We start from the raw sequence: 24899 nt of genomic DNA on the forward strand, positions 1-24899 counted from the left end.
ATATGGGGACTTTTTTGTTTTTATATTATAGTCTGTAAATAGTGAGTGTGAGCTGGCTGTCAAGATATTTCCAAAAAAAAAAAGCAAAATAACTTAGCGGAAATAACTTAAGAAATCAGACATGCAAGTGCTGGTTGTAACACGTTGGAAAATGCTGGTGCGCCACTGAGAAAGCTGGAAGAAGAAGGTGTGGTGCGGTGCTCGGCTAGTTCTGTCTGCCAGGCGAGTAGGCGATCCATGTCCATGTCGCAGCACTTTTGTTTGTGAGCACAAGACAACAATAGCGATCTCGCTTTACCCCCCCCCACACCATCCCACCCCCTTCCACTCCACATCCCTGCTAAGAAGGGCACTCGCCTACGTGATCACTTCTACAGTGTGCCTGGGGGGGGGGGGGGGGCGCACTGAGATGGAGCTGAAAAGAATGGTCTGGAAAAATGGAGGCGTTATCGAAATCTTCCTCCAGCAGATGTCCCCTGACCCCAAGGAGACATCAGGTTAGCGTTAGCAGTTTGGCATAATCTACTGTTTTCTTGCCTGTGTGAACAGCCACTTGAACTGTGTTTACTTCTTTTCCTGTTTGTTTCTCATTTAAAGCAGCCACACTGATGCTTTCACGCTGTTTCTCAGTTAATTATGAGGCACAGAAGCGATCGTAAGTGAAACATTCTTGTTGGAGAACAGATTAAGTACGATTTTCCGGGGTCTGTGAGATGTTTGGTTTATCTGCCTCCCAGCCCTGCCCAGATCATGGTGCCCGTGCTTGTCTCCTGTCACAAATATTCGATTTTCCCAGTGCCCATGATCCACTTACATCTTTATTTATTAATTCGTCTATTTTTCTCGATAAAACAATTCCTATTGATTTCCATGCCCCATTTTCCTGTATTGTGCTGACCCAGCTTCTGCCCCGTGCCCGTAACCCTGAAAAGGGACCCCCCCCCACCGATGAACAGCTTACCCTACTCCACCTCCCTTTCTCGTGCATAACTTCACTGCTCTAACTGTAGAGATTCTCCCAGAGTAGTAAGACACACATCACGCTGAAAATCCACACCAGGTAGCATTTGGCCGTTTGCAGAGCATCGCTGTCTTTGGCTGAAAGTGCCGTCAGACAGGAGGAGCTCGGGAATAAGGAGGAGATGCTGGGGATGAGAGGGGGACAGGCCTTTGATGCAGAGGGGAGTTGCAGTCCTGTACACCTGGAGAGGAAAAGTCCCACATAAAAACTGACAAATACTGCCGACATCATCGCTCATTATGGCATCACAGTCAAAGCCAGCTCCTTCACAATAATGACTCAGCCCTCAATATCCAGGACTCAGTGAAGCATCATGATAACAAAACACTATGGCACAGAGACAATATGCTCGGTGCTGAATGACTGCCCCATTGTATACCTCTTACCTAGACCATTAAACGGTAAACAGCCAAAGAGGCAGAACGCAGACCTCTTCACACCTGCAGCCTGCAGCTCAAGGAGTTTGCCCAGGGGCACACAGACGGAAATATTAATACTAATACCAATAATAACAACAACCAGATGTGGAGATTTCAGGTCCAGAGAGTACAAATCCAGACCAAGATTTCGTTTCAACCAACCAGCTGAGTACTCTGTCACTGCGACTCTTTATACTCAACTAGTTGGTGTTGCTGTTGTCACGTACATCTAGGAATTCCCAGGAAAACCAATGGATTCCCCTAAAATCGATTCAGGGCTCTGATGCATGCACGCACGTGCGAGAACGTGAGGTACGGCAAGTCTAGCATTCCATATGCCCAACGCGTCATAAACATCAACAAACTCATGCCAAAATCCAGACAGAACATCCTTAACTGAGTTTAATCCCTGCTTGTCTGTGAAAGTACAAATAACAGGAGAGAGACGAGGAACGGCTCCCCACAGTCCTGCAGCTCCCGGGGCTCGGCCTGATCCGTCATCTTTGAATTTTGCGCCACGTGCCACTTCCCAGGTGAGATTCGCCATTTTCCCGTTATATTGATTGTGTTGTTGTTACCGGAGCTCGGTCGATCGTAAATAGAGGGCCGCCTGAGTGAGTATGAATTATATATTTTCCAGCTAAGAGAGAACTTCATCTGGCTATCGATCCACCTCACGGGAGCAGGTCTGGGTTGGAAGCTGGCCAAGGCTCCGGCACGCGGCACGAAGCGCTTTTTTGTACCTGCCAAATGAAAAAGGAACACAGCTCAGAAAATAATCCCCTGTGTCCTGCACACGAGCCAGGACAGCGACCTTTACTGAGCAACCGCAAACTTGGTGTCTTATAGCTTGTGATGTAAACAAAATAAATAGGTTGCTTGCAGCAATGCAATGCTCAGACCACTTCTTCTCACACTAACACTAGCACCATCTAGGGTGTCAATGGGGGATGTAAAGGAGCATCCCAGTCACCAGGGGGCGCTAGCCAAACTATGCTTTCATCTTGCCACTTCATTGTACAATAGAAGTATATAATGAATGTAATCTACTCCATTACCCTAGATTCACTTATCCAGTCCAGAGAGCATACCCAAGGAAGCACAAGGCCGAGTACAATCTGTGCAGGGAACCATTGCATTACAAGGAACAGACGCACATAACAAAGACGAAGTGAAACCACCTGGTCACCAAAACCAAATGCCTCTGCACTTGGGAAAATAGCAACTAGAGAGCCTATAGGAAACCACAGAAACACAGGATTGTGGGAAGTCCGTGTATGGAATTCATGGAAACTCCACACATGGGAAGCTGGGGCAGGACTCGGGGCATGTGAGGTCACAGCATTACCCACCGAGCCACTCGAATGTGAACCAAAAGCACCAGGCTTGTTCGAGCGACGTGATTTGATTTAGATCATTAATATTCTCCACGGAGCATGGATTACCTGTCAAAGCTTTCCTGACTCGTCACTGCTGGAAATTCGGAGAGCCAATTTAAAAATGCCACCCCATCGTCGCGTCTTCTCCCACCATACAAGATACCGTTTTCAAAGAGATAATTGACTCTGGGGTGTCGTTAGAATTAAAGGCGGCTGACATAATTTGACGACTTCCAGCGGCCTACAGCAGGCCTGCCCATCTTCCTCTCATTCTCTCACTCCCTCCTGTCTCTGAGCAGCAGATGTTGCATGGGGGGGTCATTAGCAGGCGTGACGTTCGTTAGCTGTGTCCCATGCTCCCGCGGTCGCTCCTCGGCCGCCTCCCAACGCATCAACATTGACCTCTTGTACCCTTTCCGTACGCCCCTCAAACTAATTCCTCTGCTTCTAGAAAACAAACGAAAATCGAATTGCGGCCCGTTGAATTCTGCTGGGAGGTGAAAGGAGTCTGGAACGTGAACTCTCTGTGCTCCCAGCCAACATGTGACAACATCTGTTCTGGGAGGAAAACTTAGAAGAAGTTAAATATCCTGGCAACGATTCTTGACCTCTTCTCTCTCCAGACGTGAGGTGTCACCTGACCAAGAGCCAAGGAGTTAATCCCTCATGATTCCAGAGGAGCCCCTTCTTGGCCTCTGAGTGGGACCGGAGCAGGTCATCGCTGCTGGACCCATGTGTGGTCAAGTCGACGTGGCATCATGGAAGCTACTTGAATGTTCTAAGACACCAGAAGCAGCTTCGTAGCCTAAGTCCTTAAGGGAATGACCGCCAGATTTACCTGTACAGCAGCAATTGACAGAACGTCTGAATGTTTGGAGATAAGCAGATGCTTTAAGGGATTTTCTCCAGGCAATCAAGGATTAAGTGGAAGCTTTGGGTCAGGTAGCTAGAGGTAGACGGCTGTGTGGACACTTACAGTTACTTCACACAGAGAAACGTCTTTTTGTCTTCTATGGAGCAAGACAAAAGATGTGGTGCAAGCAGAAGAAAAGTTTGTTGACCTTGAATTTCAGCAGATATGCTTCTGGTTCCTATTGTTGCAGCACTTTTAAGACGCATTTCATTCTTGGGCAAATTGCCACCTTCCCCTGTGGCAGCCTCTGATTGGTCAATTAGTGCTTTAGAAATGTACCAGAGAATGACTGTCTGGTGCCTAAGTGCTTAAATTGCCTTTGGATGACAAAGGCGAATGGGAAAATCATAAACCTTGAATCAGGCCTAATCTCCTGGACTGTCTGGTTTGCGCAAATTTCCTAAAGGGATGCCCCTCAATCTCTGCTTATTTATTACTTTTATTATTAGAGAAGAAATCTCCATTATTATTTATTACGTGAGGTTACATTTACAGGCTAAAGTCACATATGATCAAATGCACTTGTGTGTATATATAGTACTATATGCTGCAAAAACTTTAAACAAAAATGCGAGCTTGTTTATTTTCTCAACAGTACACGGAACCCACAGAACCCACGGAACCCACGGAACCCACGGAACCGTGGATGCTGCGGCTGATCCATTGACTGAAAAGCACCAAAACCTGACCAGAATTATGGGAACATGCTTCCCCTAAGTCTTCTGGCTTCATTTGCCACAGGCAGCTGATTGATGCCCAAGTACAGAGGAAGAGGGAGAGAGAGAGGAGGGATGCTGTCTTGGGGTTTGGGGTCTGGGTCGGCCGAGCAGCCAAACATCTGATTATTCCTCATTAACTAATCATACTGTTTGCCTTGTCATGACCCCTGCTGCCATCATTGGCAACTGATCCATTCCCCATCATCCTGTAGTATGTCCAATCTCAAGGATGTAGCGGAAGATACGACATATGCATAAGGACAACACAAGGATGGGAGGAATGGAGCAGAAATGAGAGGCGAGAACAAAACAAGCTGGCATTCTGGCCTTGGTGTGGGGGGGTAAGATAATACAGAAAAAAACAAACCGGGCCTGGAGTCAGAGCAGGGCAGGAACGGCGGGCTGAGCCGGCTTCAGGGTCGGGGGGAGTTATTGGGAGGGGAGGGGGAGGTTGGGAGAGAAGGGAAATCTTTGGACAAGAATCAAGTAAGGTGGATGACTTTTGTCTGTCTTACGACGTTCATGAACGCTGCAGCAGGTTGATAAGCAGGTTCCTGCTATTGGTTCACTGGACAGCTCCCATGGCTCCGGGGAACCACGCGGCCCTCCCCACAGGGCAACGGCGTTCAGTCTGCAGGCCCTTTCTCCGAGTCGATAAGAAACGCTCCATCCAACTGAGTGTCGGGGTGCTGCAGGTTAGCTAACTCCCAGTGCCGTCCGAGTGGCTCACTGGAGAACACCAGGGGATGGGTGGGGGGTGCGGGGGGTGACGACCGGATTTTAAGCTTCCCTCATAATTTAGGTATAAGGAAGAGGCCCAAAGAAGGTTTGTTGGTGAGATACAACTGCTGGCTGCTGGAATGTGGCATAACATGCCGGAATGAACCGAATCACATGACGGAATGAACCGAATCACATGACGGAATGAACCGAATAACATGACGGAATGAACCGAATCACATGACGGAATGAACCGAATCACATGACGGAATGAACCAAATCACATGACGGAATGAACCGAATCACATGACGGAATGAACCGAATAACATGACGGAATGAACCGAATCACATGACGGAATGAACCGAATCACATGACGGAATGAACCTAATCACATGACGGAATGAACCGAATCACATGACGGAATGAACCGAATAACATGACGGAATGAACCGAATCACATGACGGAATGAACCGAATCACATGACGGAATGAACCAAATCACATGACGGAATGAACCGAATAACATGACGGAATGAACCAAATCACATGACGGAATGAACCGAATCACATGACGGAATGAACCAAATCACATGACGGAATGAACCGAATCACATGACGGAATGAACCGAATCACATAACAGATACCCAGTCCCAGACAAAACATTGAATTATCAAAATTTCGGCACTAATGGATGTAATTTATAACAACTAGCTATTTTATGCCAAAACACAGCCTTAAAGCTTAACCCGATATAATCACAATGAATTGCAGGTGCAAACACAGCTTCATAAATGCCAGAACTTATACTGCAGCTTCATACAAATCTGGACCAACTTTTGAAGGTCACCAGCAGATGAATTTAACATGGCAGAAATCAGACTGTCAAACTTCTGAGCCGACGAGAGCGTGACAACTGAAAAGATGAAAGGAGCAGACAGCGGATGGCGGGCGTGATATTTCCCAAACTCTTTTGGGCTGCCCATCTCTCCCCACGGGCTGCAGATGGGAACAGTTGTTACCACTAAGCTCCTGCACCTGTACTGGCACGGAGCGTGATCTGCGAGCGACAGGCGGGGAGGTGAAGCAGGTCCTTTCCGGGACAGCTGGTGCGAGGTAAGCGGGGGCCTGGAGGGGCCCGGGCGTGCCACAGAGGGTCGCCAGCGGAAACGCAGCCTCGTTTGGAACCGGAACCATGTGCCGGGCCGCGTGTGCAGTCGAGCAGCTAATGATCCTCACCTTTCCTTCCGTGTAGCTCGTGAATCAGTCCAGCTAACCTCCTTTGCTAAACCAGCCCCCCCTCAGCGCCTACTTATGGTCACTCATGGCTACTCTCTTCTGGCCGTCCTCACAGTAAGTACCATCCCCGGCAAGGTGATTTATCCCGCTCAAGGAAACATCTGGCAGCGCACGGCAGCCGACGAAGGCGTGGGTAAAATACAACTGCTCTGCGTTAATTTTTTTGTTTGATTTGTGTGTATTCGAAACAGAATCTGCGTGCCACTGTGCATCTGTGTGTTGGGACCGCAGAGTGATCCACACAGACATGGGGCAGGGAGGGCGAGTTTATAAACGTGTGTGACATCAAGCTGGCTGGGCTGAGCGAGCTTCTTAGACGGCCTCGTCGACACTAACGAAAGACGAGTGGACAGGAAGCCTCAGAGAGCCAGAATGTACCCCCCCCTCCCCAGGGACTGCTGTATACCCTTAACATGTCAGACAACGATCGATTACCAGTGCATTTCACAGTCCTCCAACCTCTCCCCTCCCCCCGGGGCATCCACCCTCTCCCCACCTGCACTTGCATCATCATCATCATCATCATCATCATCATCATCATCCTTCCTCCTCACTGACAGACAGCAGCTGCTGGTGCTCTACTGCCGCGGAGATGATTGGAGTCCATGCCACGCTCACTGTTTCTCAGAGCTCTGCAGTGAGTAGGGCCCCCTCCCCAGAGAACTCCCCTCCCCCGCTCACTATCAATCCTCCTCAGCCTCAGAGCTCCCACTGGATCTGCCAGTGATGGGGAGGGGTGAAATAAGGTGGGGCCATTTCCGGGAAAGGGGCATTCACCTGCGGCGGCAGCGCCGCCTGTCTGCGCAGACATATGCGTGGCTGCGCCGCCTGTCTGCGCAGACAGCTGCGCGGCTCAGAGGCTTGCACCACTACAGCCTCCTCCAAGGCCTCACGGGGGTGTTGATGTCACATAGGGGGCACGATCGCTTCTGGTAATCTCCTCTTAGCACGTACTGTCATGACAAATTCACAGTGGACTTTATGTTGACGTGGGGGGAATTGAGATGGAGTTGGACAAGGGAATGGGAATTACCTCCGGGACCCATTGCAGGGGATGGAGCCCCGGACTCATCCGGCAATTACAAATTACTTCCAGAGATTTAGCCCAATTGGCTGGGTTAGCATTTAGGACAGGATTTGGGATGCTGGAGGAACATGCGATTTCTAACACGATTTTACTCTCATCGACTCTTTAATGTCAGAGTTGTTTGTAAACTGTCGTTTTTCCATCAGACTGAATATAAAATGAACGTGTGGCTTTTGATGTCGCCAATGCGTTACTCAGATCCTGTGATTTGTCTTCCTACGCCTTCAGACAACGACGCCTCTTTTGTTGAGAGGTGTTTCTCGGTCCATTTTGAGGGAAAAAAAAACCCAAACATCCACGGATCAGCCTTCTCTCAAAAAAGGCACGTTCTGGAAAAACAAATTGAGCCTGAGCTCAATGACATTAAAATCTGTGCTTCGGTTAGATGAAACAGATTAAAGTTTATTAAACAGCCATCGATTTCCCTGAGAAATTCATTATGCAGTTAGGTAGAACTGAAAAAAAAACATATAAATCTTGTTTTATTGCTTATAAGTAATTAGTGCAATTAATCCCAAAGGTAGAAATTGATTTCAAGCCACAGCAACCTCAAGGCAAAGTGGCTTTCTAACCGCAATGCTTATCACATAAGAGAAATTCTGTCCCCATGCTATTGAAATCTGATCTCATCTAATGAGTCTTTAGGTGTAAGCTGAGACCTAGTGAATTCACCAGGTTGAACAGCCAATTAAATGCAAGCTCTGATTTCAGTGTCTGTTTGCTCAGTGTCTGTTGCTCAGGCACAGGCAGTTGTTTTTAGATCACTACTTAAGCAGCCAATCAAGTCTTGTCAGTTTATGACATCATAAAGATGCCAATAAACTTTACAGGCTCAAGCAAGCTGCTCCAAAAACTGGTCCCCCATCAGAGTGAGACCTCCAACCTATCCCCCCGCCTTCATTTGTTTGCACAGCGCCCCCTGCCATCCAGCTCTAATAAATCGATATCTGTGCAACACACCTCTCTTAAATGTTTCATCTGCACATAATTGCGGCTAATTAGCTTGGCTGGGGCTCTTGTCCAGAGTCATGGCATGACCCGGCCAGGCATAAGCCCCCCCCCCCCTCCACCTCTGTGTGAGACCATCACCTCCGGTCCTGTTGGTGTGAATCCTGGCTCTGAGAACATGCGCTTGGCAAAGGGGCACCAAGGCCAGGGAAAGACATCTCACCGCCAACTCCGATCAAGATTCCATCATTTTAGGTCATTTGTAACTTGCTCAGAAAACACACACGGGTTCTTAAAAGCGATTAACTGTCGGTATGGCGCACAAAAAAGACGTCCATGGCCAGGTGACCCCCCCCCCCCCCCCCCCGTGCTGTGAGACACTTACCACCCAAAGCTTGCTTCATTACAAAATCCATGTTGCACTCTGGTTCTCACTTCGTCTCGCAGTTGAAGACAAATGTGTGTGTATCCACCCGTCCTGATGCCTTTTGCCCTCTCCTAATGCGTTTTTTTCCCTAAATAAAAGCCTGAGAGAGGAAAGACAGACAGCAGAGAGCATGTTAGATGGGGGAGGCTGACTCGAGCACGATGCAGAAGGATGGACACACACACACACACACACACACACACACACACACGATGCTAAAACCCTAGACTGGCACGCTCTCAGCATTCTGCCAAAAAGTCCCACTTATCTTTCCAAAAAAGCTTTCAAAATCCTTTTGTTGTCAGACTACCAGTCAAGCAGCTCCTTAAATCTGCGGCAAGCGGTGGCAGATCGGTCGTCACCGCAAACATGGGGTTACGGTTTATTGCGACTTCCTCGAGGAGGCCTAGAGGTACGAGGGCGTCGACCGGTGTGGATTTCAAGGCCATGATTTTTGGTGTTTGTCAGGCCGAAATGGCAGACTGGACCAGGCGCCTATCTTCTACCAAGGGGTCTGGCTTTTCATTTGACATAATGTAATGAGCAGAGTCTGGCAAAGAGCCAGGCGCCATGACCACATCCCAGGACAAAGGTGCAAACGGCTGTCCTAATTTCAAAATTTAAAAAAAAACTGCTTTTGAAGCAACCTTCAGAAATATTAAATTGTCTTGAAAAACAAGCTGGAGATTTATCTTAATTGACCCTTCAAAGTAAGAGACCTTAGAGATAATCAGGCAGCTGAGTGGGGGAACAGGGCCACCGTATAGGTCCCTCAGTGTACAAGGTGCTGGCAGATTGCTCTTAATTCCCATGAGGCTGAAGGCTGTCTTTAACAATGCATGCCTGTTGCTAATTGTCCTTTTTTCCCTCTCAAAGGCTAGCTAGCCTTGAATTTCACATTAGGTGTCACACAGCTGCATTTTTTCCGGGGGGGGGGGGGGGGGGGGGGAGGGGTACACAGGAACTGAGGCGGATTTAAGGTTCCCAGCCCCTCTAGTCCAGTGATTGACCGGCATCTGCTATGAGTACAAAACAGGTTTTTGAAACTGTGTACCCGTCACTAAAAGGTTTTGTGCAGAATTAATTAGGTTTCACCATAGAATAAAGCAACAAAGTCTTTGGAAAAGAAAAAAATTGAACTGCAGTACATTACATGCAGTGCTTCAAACAGATTATTATGAAAACAGGCTGAGATGTTTCCTCATAATTGTTTGTTTGCTTACTTATTTATCACTCAACCGTGACAACTGAGTCAGAAATGTAATTCTATAAGACTAGTTCATATAACGCTGTTTACCCATTTTGTGGACCATGTCAGAGAGTACTACAGGGTTAATCGAGGAAGTTGTGTATTTTTTCATGTTCAGGGGGATCAGGAACTACTAAAATGAATTATTTTGTACATCGTAACTTGCAGGATAGAAGACGCTCGTTATTAATCGGAGAAAAGTGCCCGAAATTGCGGCAAAGGGAAACTAGGTGGAAAAATGTAGATAGCAAAAGCTAAAATTTTATGTGGCGGGTTCTCATCGAACATCGTCTGGAAACGGTATGTTATCGTTATTTTGAGGATTTGTCTGAAGACTCGGCTTAAATTTCAAAACAAATTATTAAAATGTGTAATGTCCTTAACTGTTTTGCGTATTTAGGAGTACACCTCCGTTGGGAATATCAAGCAATCTGGTCTTTTTGGACAAAAGAACATGAACTAAAAGCCACTATCTCTCAGTAAAAATGATTGTGTGCAACCAGAAACTATGTCTCTTTGACTGTAGTGGGAAAATCTGATGAACCTTTAATGGCCTGATAGCCACAGGTGATTATCTGTTTTCTGATTATTTAGCTCGGCTGTATCTTTCAAATAGTTTATTTCAAATCGAACACATTCCAAAAAATTACTAATCGCTACTCAAGTGTTATGGTAGGATACACTGTGTACTCGTAGCCTATTAAATGTTAGGCTATACACGGGTTATAAGACATGTAGAAAACAATTCCTCTGTAGCACATTTTATTTTTAACCCATACAGGAGCATCCATACATTGGCAGAAAACTTTTATTGAAGGGTAAATAAGAAATTCTGAGCTTTTAGAGGAAATTCGTACTGGAATTGAGTATGGTTTACGGGTATTAAAATAAGCAATTGTGAGCGACAAGAACAAGGCACATCTATTCGGGTGTTACAGAGCTTTTATAGAATAAATGTCTGCAAAGCGCGCATTTAAAAGTGCGGTATCAGCTAAACTGTACTTACACATACAGTAGGTCAGCTCCGTGCAACCCATGGATAAAAATGACGAGTGGGCACTTTCTGGCTCGTTTAAAATCAGGGCTACCTTGGTATTTCTTTACATGCGGTATAGAACCATAATAACCAAATAAGCAGATGTCAAATCTAAGAAAACAGCACATTTACCGATGCATCGAAAATAAACTGAAAGGTGTAAAAGCGGCAGGCTGCGTCTCCGGAGAGTTACTCACTTTCTCCTCTGCCGATAGCGTCCACAAAAAAAACACACACAACAATGCTCCATCGGGACTAAATGTTAAATTTGCATCATGCCACCACTACAGCCCCCCTGGTTTTGGTGTTTAAGTTCGGAACATAAACGATCTGTTACTTCATATGGGGGAATAAACGCGCTTCAGCACCACGGCTAGCGCCCGGCACTCGTCGAAACCATTTATTTAGGCAAAATGAAATAAAATGACACACATCGCGGCGATCATCTGCACCTAAATCGTGAACTCCCACTGTATACGGGCGCAGTGCCATTTAATTCCTCTGAAAGACCGCAGATACTCGCAGATAGAGTCACGTCCGAAGCGCATCTCCAACTTGCGGGTAAATGAGGAAGCTGCCGCGGCGCCTTTACCAAGTTCGCCGTGAAAAGCTTCATGCTTTATGAAGACGCCACACTGCTGGATCATTAAGCTCGTTTCCTGATTGCGACCGAGGTTTGTACTATTACCCAAACTTATCTCTTTTTTTGACATTCACCGCCAACCTATTATCGTGTAGCATTGCCCTTTATTCAGGAATATCGAAAATATACTCTAACACAGTGCATGGCACATGTCACTAAATCTTAAAGCACATCGTAAACATTCGCTACCATCCTGAGTCAAACCCGAGCATTTACTAACCGTTAACGTAAATGCAACTGTTGAAGCTGCAACGAAACCACAAAATGCCCCAGACGCAATAAACTCTATAAAACACGCACATCTCCGCATTCGGAAAGCAGAGAAGCAAACTGAAGGCTCTGAAAAAAATACACGGACTCACTTAAGACCTACACACTGAAAAGCGTATTTTACTAAATACACACCTTTATACACTTCTTTCCAACCTTCTTTGCTTTTCACCATTCAAGTTTTCTCCGATTTGAAAGCGCCTCTTCAAACTGTAACCACCTTATACAGCCCAGCCAAACACGCCCTCCCTCCCTCCCCTTCCCCCATCTCTCTCTCTCTCTCTCTCTCTCTCTCTCTCTATCCCCCCTCTTTTTCTCTCAACCTTCAAATCTGACCTTTCTCCAGTATGCAAGACAAGGATAGTCCGTTTTTATTTTCTCAATTGATAAGACAACGTTGTGTCCGATTTCCATCCATCCTCACTAATCAGGCGCCTCCGTGTGTTTCGTTTTGCACATCCCATCTCACCGCAAAACACAGCAGAAACGTCTCTTTCAACAGTTTTCATTTCAGCTCTACATATAAATCAGTGATTAATAACACAGAAACTACATACAGATGTTTGTCTTTTCTGTTCTTTGGGCTTTGGAAAATATGTTTATGGTTAGAAGTGGTTAAGTGCATGCATCTAGATAAATAAAATCACACTTCCACATAAATCATAACCCCACTGTCAGCAATTTCAGTCGCGGTACAGTTTTATTCCGATCTGCTGTCTGCGGATGACCTTGGGGGTTCCCGATGTGCGGGATAATTGCTGTATTATTTTGCTACAGCGGACTAAAAGAAAAATACGCCAGCACAAGTTAAGGATAGGAAGCGAGTATATTCATTGGATCTCCGATTTACGGGGTATGAAAGCACAATACACTTAATTCCAGTTTATCTGAACAATCGACATTGCCTGATCGGACTCTTAAAAGACACACCACTCGATTATTTATTGAACAGTGTAGAACCGTTACATTTTGTATCCCAAACAGCCTCAGAATCCACATTTGCACACGCCATAAATTTTGGATCAGTCCAAGGCGACACCCTAGAACAAAGATTCTCAGATGAGTGATGTTACTGAAACAGGAATACAGCAAAATACAGCTTTTGATAAATTTACTTTGCTGTAATTTATGAACTGGGTTGATGTCAGGAATACAGATTGCTAACCAGCTGTCAGAATTCATCCCTCTAATTAGACCTAAACACGAAATCCACGCCTCTCTTACTAATCACATTTATTTCCATAAATACAAATCACAGACTTTGGCAAAGCTATGCGTAAAAGCAGGATGTTGCTACTTTAAAATCCCTTTGAAATACGCCGGCTTTACGAACAAACAAATGAAGGGTCTTAAAATACATATTCGAATGAGGAATTTATTGCCGCAAGTTGAATCTTGACTCCTGTGGTCCGTGCTATACTGAGTAGTAATGGCGAGCTATTGGGGAGGGGAGAGTCCCGATCCGGTTTATAGATGTGGTGCTGTTATAACCCCGGGGATCATCCCGGTGAGGCACGTTAATTGGGTTTGGAGCAAAGGGAAAGGGGGGGCGTGGGGGGGGGTCATACCGCGCGCCCCCCGGGACACGCCCCCCGCCTCCACCCCCTTTAACGAGCATGAATGCCACGCATGCGCAAAGGACACAAAGGAAGGACATTTCGTCGCTCGCATGGTCTGCGGGGCTCCGTTTTCGCAGCTGTTTCGATTTCATGCAGCAGACCAGATATCCTCAGAGGCTATTGATAAGGACACCGGAAGGCATGGATGCTGCTCGATTTGCTCCTGTGCCAAAATGACACCTGAGGCGGCCGATGATCACCTGATTGGATGCACTGCCTTTGCTAAAAGGCATACAATTAAGTAGCCGGATCGCAGACAGACACAAAATGCACCGCACCAGACCGTCCCCGTCGTTCGGCATGTCCACGTTTGATGAGGAATCTGACAAAATGTGCAGCACGTGAGATTTGTGCTGGTGATGGATCCTCGATCCATAGATGCACTTAAAGTGACCTTCAGGCCAGAAAAGGGGGGGGGGACGGGTGGGGTTGGCTGTAGTTATGAAGCCATGTGGCAGCACCCTAAGTCACTGTCTACTCTACCCTGGTAACACCACCTGGCCCAACCTCAGGAACAGGGCGGACTTGCAACGTAAAGGTTGCATTGTCGGTTATTTGCAAGCAGCCCCCCCCATTAGTAGTACAAGAGCTCGACCCCAAACCTCGTATTTCGGATGCCTCCATAGCCTCTGTTCCGATAGTTTTCCTCATGAGTGTCTGATTAACGAACAGAGAGGGAGAAGCACTCACCATATTAACTCCGACTCTGACACAGTGTCAGTGTGATACCTACTTTGCTACCTACTTTGCATGTATAATCTATAAATGTGCTGTTTTCCACAGCAGCTTTTTAGGATGATTAACCAGCCGGATTAGTTGCTATGACATCCTTTTTACGTGGATGCAAGTGTTTTATTCACCCAATTTAACAAATTTATTTATCGGGGTAGTTAAGTAACATTAGGGATGGGAGGTTACAGTCAGTAGTTTCGTACAAATCGACAGGGATCGTTTCGGGCGGCTCATCTGACTGGTGACTGTAGGGTTGCCAGGTTGGGTGCATTAATGCTGAACAACCAGGAAATCGCAAGTGAGTGCAGTGCCCACTTGAGGCTAGGGGAGGAAGTGCAGGAGCGCATTGGTGCTCTAGTAAGGTTTACTGGTTCCTTGCTCAGGAACTAGTGGAGAGGTTATGTGTGCCGCACCTGCAGAAGGGCCAGCTGCCCCCCCCCCGCCAGGATGTGCGCAGTACGGTCGGCTGCCTGTGTTTTGATCGCGCAGTCAGTGCTGTTCAGCTCAGCGGGGAGAACCTGCCGGGCCTAGACATGGAGACCGTCTGCCTCAGCCTGCCAGCTGCTAACGTCCTTCCGCAACCTTGGAGGCTACCCCCACCCCGCTACCCCCCAATCCCTCCGCCCCCCCTCGACAGGAGCCTAGGAAAGCAAGGTGCACACGCAGAAGCCACATCTCCTCCACATCAGTGAGCTTCTGCTCGTCAACTGTGTGGCCATATGGGGGGGGGTGGGCGAGGGACAAGAAAGCCAAAAAAAAATGGCAGCACATGTTAAATTGACCTGCTGCCGCGTACACACTCCCCACACTGTTTCAGCCGCTGATCAATAAATCTATACATACACTGCTGTGACACAACTTCACGAAGGAGGACAACCACATAGCAGTTGGGCCTTTCTTTTTTTTTGGAGCTTATATCCGTACGATTGCCGAACACCCCCCCCCTCCCACGACGCCAAAACAAGGACCAAACGCTTGCCAGACAATCAGTTAGAAAGACGGGAAGCGACGACGTTTTTAATCATGGGGACAAACTGTGTACAAAAACTGGCACAAAATGTTGCGAAAACGCGAACGGAGCGTTCTCCCGACGATTCCCTGATTCTCGGACGGAGGAGGCATTTTTCCGCTTCCTCCGCTGAACGATTCCGCCGCAGTAGGATCCGTGCGCCTGGCGGCCGAACGCTGCTCCAACGGAAACACGCTAATTAGGAACGATGAAGGGAGATCAGCTGCTGCAGTGGGTGAGGCTTCACTGACAGGCTCCTAACATCACCTAAAGGGCGTCTGAGGTCACACAGCCCAGCATTTCCAAGTATGCACTACAGTATTCAAGATACTTTTATCTGTGTGAAGACTTGTCTCTGTTTTTCTGTTATTATACACAAAACCAAATGGCGTGTAGGACAGCAAGTGGCAGGGTTGCAGGTTCAAGTCTGGTAGTGACGTAACACATGGTTTGCCTCTGACAGCAGGTTATGGTAAGAATCCCTCCACCACTCTGACTACAGAGGGCTGGATAACTTCCCTTCGAGGTTCCTTCCACTGTGATTCACGCAGCACTATTTCTTCTGTGTTTATTCACGGTATTTATAAACTTGCGTTAGTTACAGTGCTACCATTTAAGTCACGGTTATGGAGGACATCTGCCAAAAAGCGGCACCGAAATGCACGACTCATATTCAAAGGAGCTGATAAATTGCTGTGCCACAGCACACAAAATCTTTCAAAGGTAACGTAACATAACTAGTGGCAATATCGCAGGCTCGAGTCCTGGGAGAGATCCCCCCCCCCCCCCCCGTCATTCTGTGGAAGAGCGCAACCGAGTCACTGTGCTACGCCACCGGCTGTATAAACAGAGGTAGCGGAATTATAAGCTATGCAAGCTGCTCGGGGCAAGACTGTGGCTGACAGTGAAAGAAAAATGAACCAGAACCCATAGTGAAACGTGCCGAGAATAAACGGCGACCTTCTTAGCAACTGGTGTCTTAACAACCGCTGAGTAAGAACTCTGGCCGGCTTCCAGTTGAGGTGTCCGGGGACAGAGACTTGAGTCAGCAACCGGGTGGCTCCAGACATCGGAAACGCGACTCCACCAGCGCCTTGCCGACGGGAAAGCCAGCCGCCAGGCATGAGAGACGCGGGTCCATGTGCTGGGAGAGAGACGTTCTGCCTTTCCTGCCATTTCCACCCGCATTTATCATCATCCCAGGATTTAAAGCAACACAGCATTTACAGAGTAAATAATGGGTAAATAAAGTGTCTGGGGGCAGGGGGGGGAGAAGATGAAATATTATGTTTAATGTCCAGCATTCACACGCTGTCCTGCACTGGGACAGCAACACCACAGTGCCCATTTATTCTGTGCAAATGTCCCATCATCCCAATCAGGCTGTACACCCCAGCCCCGTGCCCAGTCACCTACAGGCCTCCTCCATGACCCTGACCAAGCAGGTAGAAGTATCATAAACTAATTAAACCCTAAACATCGCCTTCTGATACAAACACAGAGAAACATTCACCGAGCAGAAACAGTACAGGCACGTCTAGAGGGAAGATCCGTCCCTGTCGTCACTTATAAGTAGCACAGCTGTCTCTCCTGGCAAAGACCTGCTGAAAAATGAAACTTTAAGTCTTAGCGTCAAACGTGTCTGAATACTGTCGAAGATGCTAACACATAACACAAGGTTTGCCTCCGACAGCAGACGGTTGAAGAAATAATCCCCCACTGTGGCCCACGAGGTGCAGTTTTTGCCGAGTTTATTTACATTATTTATAATCTTTACCATGCCATAAAGAGAGCCTGAGCAGGGAGTCCTTTTTTATACAGGCAGTTCACTGGGCAGCTAACTACCATTTTAGCTATGATTTTGAAGGACGTCTGCCAAATGCTCGACTCATGTTCAAAAAGGGAGCCCACAAAGCTGACAAACAGGACGAATCGCCTTGCCACAGTACATAGTGGAATTCTGGGCCTTTTGTGTGCAATCTCTGGCATCAGGAGAGCAGCCTCCACACAGCATAATGCGAACTGCAGGACCAAATTAGCAGTGTGTATGAATGCCTGGGGAGGACGGTTGGATGATTTCAGCCCCGTCTCTGGCTGGATTTCTCCTACAGGCATCAGAATGAAGGGGATGCTGAGAATATTGTAGCGCTCTCAGTCACTGGCACTGTGGCCTCAAACCTCCGTGGGATGGGGGTTCGATTCCAGCTGCTGCTTTATGGACTTCGCATGTTATCTCTGTCTAACACAGTAGGTTATGGATCTGTGCCCATTATCAGAAAGGTTGTGGGGTCGAATCCCATCTGGCAGCAGGGTAATCATATCACTGGGCCCTTCAGGATACTAGCTGCTCCTTGCTCTCCGACCTCAAAGTTTCTTCACTTCTACTGGACTTTGGAGAAAAGTGTCGGCTAAATCATTAATTAAGACTTTCAGCCAACGGGTAGGTCAACCTGTGGGACACAGTGGTTTAACACTGCTCTTCAAAATGGTGGCCAGCTCTAATATCCCACTCATTCAGGTGCTGGTTAACCGTATTATAAACCCTATAACTAAATCTTACTGCTGCTCTGTGCCGGGGGACCTGAAAACAGACTACACCGTCAGAGCCCTCTAATGGCTGGGCTCACTGACGCCGACTCGCAGAGCCGCAGGATGACTTCCTGTTCCTGGTGCTAATCCCGCCGCTGCTTACTAGCCAGACTCTAATGTGTGCCATTTTGGGGGCTCATCGCCGCCCCCACATGTGGCCCCCATGCAAATAAACAAAGACAAATAGGGGCTGTGAACTAATGAAGCAGCTTTGCAGTGCAGATATAATCCATCTCCCACAAGCGCTGATGCGGGACGGCATCACAGTGAGCCCAAAGCCTACCGCAGGAAGCACAGGGCACGAGACAGGGAAGCCAGGCCACCACAGGACCTAGCCAGGGGCATATACAGGGGCGGGGCCAAAGGAACGCCGGCCCCAGCAGAAAGTTGATTGGCCCCCATAGTGCCCCGTCCCCTGTCACTCTCTGATTTGAAATATATCATTGGCTATTGATCAGGTTGATCTCCGCAGTTTGGAAAATGGATGGATCTGTTAGTTCATTAGACTGATTTCCACACCTGCTAACAAAACAAACGCACACAGTCTGAAGCGTAGACTTTTCAGGCTTCAAGCAGGAGTATCAGGGGCAAATCCGGGATTTTTTAAATTGTGGGCATAACAGGGGCCATAATTCATAGAGAGGGGTCAACCTTATCATCAGCCAATGAAATGTTTGGAGTCGGTGAGTGACAGGGGAGGGGTCACGGTGGCGGCCAGTCAGCTTTCAGCCCCACTCCTGTGGTGTACCATGTGATCAGGGGGTGTGTTGTGTGATTTAGTCCCCTGGAAATCAGACCAGAGAAACGTGGCCCAGATTAGAACAGAGCTGCTAGGATCGACACAGATCGTCAACGCTCTGGTGGTCCTGAAGCTGGCAGGGTGCAGCCCTTGCAGTGACACTACAAATTAGGTCCAACTGGGGGGGGGGGGTGTGGGGGAGTGTAAGTATGCCAAACAATATCACTGGGCATCGAGAGGCCCAAGAGATAAAAGGTGACATTTGCAGTAAGTGGAGTCTTCGCAGGCAGTAGCATAATCAAGGGGGAGGGGGGGGCGGCAGGGTATTTATGAGGGTCGACATGAACTGTTGCTTTGAGACGTGCTGAAGGGCCAGACCAGCATTGACATTAAAGGCAGCCTGTGCTGTAACCTCAGCGGGTGTCGGGGGACCCCCAGATATGCATGTGAGGGGGTCGATCCTGCAGGTGACCCTCTCGCCCCACCTGACTATGCCCTGACAATTTCTGGACCTCCGTGTTAAACAAACTCACATTTCAACATCATTTTCACATTTTCTCACCCCGAGTCCCTCGTCGCTGCGCGGCAGCTGGAGCGCAGAGCGGCAGGTATCGGGTTCTGGCCACGAAAGCCCCCCAAGTCAAAACAAGAACCGGCCGAGGAGCCAGAAAGGGCCTCTATTCTCCTGCCCATTCCCGCTGAAACAGCTCGTCTGAATCGATGCCCATCCTGCTTTTTTTCTTTCTTTCTTTCCTCCAAGCGCTACCAGCTTTTAATAAAAACCATGGAACCAAAGACAGCTGCCTTTGTAGCTGCATGTAACAGGAACCGCAGATGTAAACCAACTTTTACATTTCCAGGGAAGGATCAGATAAGCACTTTCACCCAAAGTAGCGACCAATAAAGTTGCTGCTATTATATATATATAATGTGCATGGTCTTCACAATCTGGACTTTCTATTAGAGATGCACCGATTGTATCAGCCAGCTACCGGTATCGGCCAATACAGCAACAGTCGGCCATCAGCCGATGGTTAAAAATGAGCCGGCATTTACTGCTGATAATTCCCTTTAAAATGGCGACCCATATTGCTTTGCACACCCCAAACACTTACAAAACATGTCTGCTGTGTAGAATTATTTAAACCTCGTTAGGAATATATATAAACAATTCCGCACAACAAATCCGATTGCTCCCCTTAAGGCGAGACAGGGGCGAGTATGAGGAATTCCAGAAAAATAAATCCGTTCCAACGAAGAAGGCTGCAGTGCTGCTAAATAACTGCAGCCAGGCAGTAAGGCAAGCATTTAATAACAAAGGAAAATACAGTGCAGATAGTGCAAAATCAAAAGATATTACTCAGAAAAATATGGAGTTTATCACACTTGATGATCAGCCGTTCTCTGTTATAAATACATATCGAAAAAATAAATATATTGTTATAATTTTTAAGAATGTGCCTGAAACCTATTTAAGCAGAACCTCCCAAAGAATTGGTACTGGTATCGGTGTTGGTTTTGGAAATAATTGGCTATCGGTATCGGTCAGAAAGTTCCTTACCGATCAGTACTTTCTATCCAGAACCACTAGAGAAACATTGTTTGGTTCCGTGACACTTTATCTCTGTTTCCCTGTCTGGATCCAGAGACCATGTAATGAGCACGTCAGCAAAAGGATGAAAAGTTAACACTGACAGGAAGTTTGTGTGTGTGTGTGTGTATGTGTGTGTGGGGGGGGTGTCTGACACATCAACAGGGGACGGTCGTGGGCAAGTGCTAATGGCAGGATTGGAGAGGCAGGGATGCTGTAGGGAGGGAGTGTAATTAAGCCACGATCGATACGACCCTCCCCTGTTTACTAAGTGGGTCTGACAGTGAACACAAGCCCCTAATGGATATTTAGATTAAGAGAATGTAGCTCTGCTCAGAACCCCATGTGTGCTGAAGACATAAGACGAGTAAGTCAGAGCAGGAGACAGGAGAAACAAGCAATGAGTAAAGTAAATCAGAGGAGAGGAAGAGCGGGAATGAGCAAGAAGAAGGTAAATCAGAGGAAAGGCAAAGTAAGAGCGGACAGGAGTAAAGTAAATCAGACGAAAGGCAAAGTAAGAGTGGACAGGAGTAAAGTAAATCAGATGAGAGGACTAAGAATGGACATTAGTAAAGTAAATCAGAGGAAAGGCAAAGTAAGAGCGGACAGGAGTAAAGTAAATCAGAGGAAAGGCAAAGTAAGAGCGGACAGGAGTAAAGTAAATCAGAGGAAAGGCAAAGTAAGAGCGGACATTAGTAAAGTAAATCAGAGGAAAGGCAAAGTAAGAGCGGACAGGAGTAAAGTAAATCAGAGGAAAGGCAAAGTAAGAGCGGACATTAGTAAAGTAAATCAGAGGAAAGGCAAAGTAAGAGAGGACAGGAGTAAAGTAAATCAGATGAGAGGAGTAAGAATGGACATTAGTAAAGTAAATCAGAGGAAAGGCAAAGTAAGAGCGGACAGGAGTAAAGTAAATCAGAGGAAAGGCAAAGTAAGAGCGGACATGAGTAAAGTAAATCAGAGGAAAGGCAAAGTAAGAGCGGACAGGAGTAAAGTAAATCAGAGGAAAGGCAAAGTAAGAGCGGACAGGAGTAAAGTAAATCAGAGGAAAGGCAAAGTAAGAGCGGACATTAGTAAAGTAAATCAGAGGAAAGGCAAAGTAAGAGAGGACAGGAGTAAAGTAAATCAGATGAGAGGAGTAAGAATGGACATTAGTAAAGTAAATCAGAGGAAAGGCAAAGTAAGAGCGGACAGGAGTAAAGTAAATCAGAGGAAAGGCAAAGTAAGAGCGGACATGAGTAAAGTAAATCAGAGGAAAGGCAAAGTAAGAGCGGACAGGAGTAAAGTAAATCAGAGGAAAGGAGACATAAAACGCATTATAAGCAAAGTAAATTAGCAGAGACTAGGTTTACAGTGAATGTTCTGACAGCTGAAAGAGTCTCCAGCAGAACGGTACTGTCCGCAGTTCAAAGTCTATAAGGGGAAGTGTGAGCAAGTCGAGTGTCCATGACTTACTACATATTCCCTGGATGGTCAGTGAGCTGCTGCACCCTACATAAAAAAACCACAATCCAAAGAAACCCCATTGCAAAGAAGATTCCGGAGGCTGATTCAGCCACCTTTGGTCCCATGTCTGTGTAACATTACGCTGCATATGGGAAGAGATCGGATCAGCTGATGGTACGCTGATGGAGCGACACTCTATGGTGCATCCAATCTCTGGCTGATTACCCCCCGCCCCGCGCTGGACTCAGACCTTCGCAATCAGTGCCCAGATACCGCTGCTGTCCTGACCCCCATGGTGTCTTCATTTGGGCCAGACCACCGGAAAGTGACTGGCGGGGGGTTGTTGATGTGAGAACCCTGAGTGGCCCGTAGGATGCAGAAGCAGCTACTAAATCATACTATTAGGCACCGGCAGGTAAGAACTGAAAATTGGCCCAGGTTAGATTCAGTGCATTAGAATGATTAATTAGAATGATTAATTAAAAAGACAAAAATATTTTCAAATTATTATCTATAATGGCTTTTGAGACTATTGGGGTATCCCCTGACCCCAAGAGAGGGGACCTCACTTTCATTTGTGTTCATAATGGGACTTTGCCACAAATCTCATGAAGAACGTAATGCCTCCAGCTTTGATTTGGTGCCTAGTTTTGTCGGGTGTTTTATAGCCTCCAGTTAGAAAACTGAGGATGGATCTGACCAATATTTTTGGTCTAACCGTTGAAAAATCATTGCATTTCAATATATAATTTCAATAAGGTTCTTTAAAGAAATAATGACAAGCCATAGGTTGGCAAAAACAGTAAGAAGTATCCTTTATTTTCATGAAAAAATGATTAAATATGGCATTTCTGGACAGAGAAATCATAAGTTGAATCTGAAGCGCTTTTGGTCAATTTCTCCACTTCCCTCCAGTCAATTTGCTTGCCTGCCGGTACCTACTAGTCTATGGACATTTTGGGTTCTTATTAAACCTATAGATGTTTATCACACAATGCATCAGTAATTGGATTCCATATGTTTACATAGAGCTCGTATTCATACACACACCAACATAATCGCAAGTTCGGCGCAGACACACATTCAGAGTATATGCAAACAAGGCTGCTATGCTCAGTGGCCAGTGGCAAAACAAACAGCACGGAAGCATATCCTAGCGAATCACAGGCCTGGGCCCCATATACATCCAGCAACTGCGGGCTTTCGAAGGTGTGAGCATGGGAGATGAAGACTTGACTGGCTGACAGATGAGTGGGTGGGGAAAGTAAGTCAATTTAAATTTATCTTTCTCTCTTGCTCACACACAGAAATGTCTTACTTTGGGTATAGGTCCAAGTCCTCAGACATTACAGTTAAGCCTCAGAGCCTAGTAATACTGAGAAATTAAATTTTTAGACTGACTGAATTTGTACCGAGTGGCTTTGGGCCTATAGGGAATTCACGTACCAACAAAGACGTGCTTTTCTGGGTTATTGGAGAGCTGCCAGCCCAGAGCAGAGTTGTGCCGACGGCTCACATCCCAAGCCCTGTGCAATAAGAATGTTTTGAGCCCGACTGGCCTTGTGTCATTATCCTGTGCTACTTCGCTGTGGTACTCTGTTAATCATCCTGCGCTAAGCTCCTGCGACCAGGCGCTAAGTGTTATTGGCTCTGCTCTTAGTTGTGCTAGCCCCCCCCCCCCGTGCTAATTCACTCATGGTCCTCCGCTCCAGATTTGCGCGTGTGAAAGTGCGTGTTGCTACATATATGATGCCTCATCCGGCCAGTGTACACCTCGCCGACGGCTGACAATACGCGCCTGGCACTTTAAGAGGACGCCTGACTTCCCGGCTTCCGGCAGATCGGGCGGCCTATCCAATTACAAACAGCCGCGATGACAACACACTGCTTCTGGACTGGCAACTTGTGGTCAGTGAGAAAGCAAAAGCATGAGACCACGAGATACATCTGAGCTGGGCCAACCAGCGTGAGCCAAACGGGACTGCTGCCCCTGATGTATCTGGCTGATCAAATTAGAAAGATATATAAAACATCCATCAATACTTTCAGGCTTAGTCATTACTGCCAGGCCAGGGATACCATTAGCTGCTATTTTATCTTTGATTACACTGAAAATAATATGCAGGAATGACGTCACTCTTTTGGTCCAATCAGTGAAATGGCACATTGGTTAAATGACGAAAGAACTCAAATGGTTAAACACCCACCCCCACCACCTCCATTTGGGACGACGGTGACATCAGCTGGAGTACAACAGCCGCCCAAAACAACCCGCCTCTTTTTCCATCGCCACCCCGCACCACCTGCCTCGCTGATACCTGGGATCTCTCCGGGTGCCCAAGGTAGCAGCAGCTGCTACCGCCCACACCGGCAATTTGGAGATAATTATCGGGGAGTGAGAACGGCCTTTTTTTCTGTTGCGCGCGTGTAAAAAAAGCGGCAAAGAGCAGAAAAGCAGCAGATGCACGGTGCGAGACAACTTTCTGTTTTCTCTCTGACACAATATGGGTGCTTTCAGCTTTTCAGTAGCTAATAAATCCCGCACAGCACAGCAGCATGTGGCTCTGTGCCTGTGATGAGAAGGTTGCTGGTTCAAATCCCACGCTTGGCAGAACAGTCACATCTACAGTTTCCTTTTGGATAAGTATCTCTTTGCAGCGATCTGGCCAGTTCGCTGCACCTTTTCCGCGGCACATCCAGGGCAGCCTTGCGTGTATTAATCAGTCCAGGCTAATAGCCCCTGGGTCCTGGAGTGAGACAGACCGGATCATATCACCTCCATCAAGGGCCCCTCCCCTGCTGGTGCTCAGCGCACTGCTACACGGCTGATTTCATGCACAGCTCATCCTCTTCGTGGTCAGAACTGACCATGGGCTCAACCACGTGTGACGCCACTAGCCACCTGACCAGGCAGGCAGACGAAAACTCGAAGCAATGCAGAGCGAAGCAACAAAGCGAAATCAACATCAAAATTAGACGGGTGCTTCAAGGTGTCTCTGTGTTGGTGCTGAAATCTGAGCCCCAGAGAAACAGGGCAGCGCAGAACC

The 24899-nt window shown here is 47.2% G+C and overlaps 1 protein-coding gene across 2 annotated transcripts in view; it reads right to left on the minus strand.

Moving 5' to 3' along the window:
- cplx2 (complexin 2) overlaps positions 1-24899 on the minus strand; it is a 44559-nt gene that overhangs the window by 16224 nt on the left and 3436 nt on the right. Inside the window, exons 1-2 of one of the 2 annotated variants that reach the window (XM_049029170.1) lie at positions 12266-12381; positions 8891-9032 (exon numbers count right to left, since the gene is read on the minus strand). In XM_049029170.1, the coding sequence (XP_048885127.1) occupies positions 8891-8921 (31 nt within the window). In that variant the 5' untranslated portion in view covers positions 8922-9032; positions 12266-12381. Of the gene's footprint in view, positions 1-8890; positions 9033-12265; positions 12382-24899 lie in introns of those variants that run through there. The other variant, XM_049029171.1, reaches the window with a different exon arrangement.

The sequence above is a fragment of the Brienomyrus brachyistius genome, chromosome 10 (assembly GCF_023856365.1).
Source record: "Brienomyrus brachyistius isolate T26 chromosome 10, BBRACH_0.4, whole genome shotgun sequence".
NCBI lineage: Eukaryota > Metazoa > Chordata > Actinopteri > Osteoglossiformes > Mormyridae > Brienomyrus > Brienomyrus brachyistius.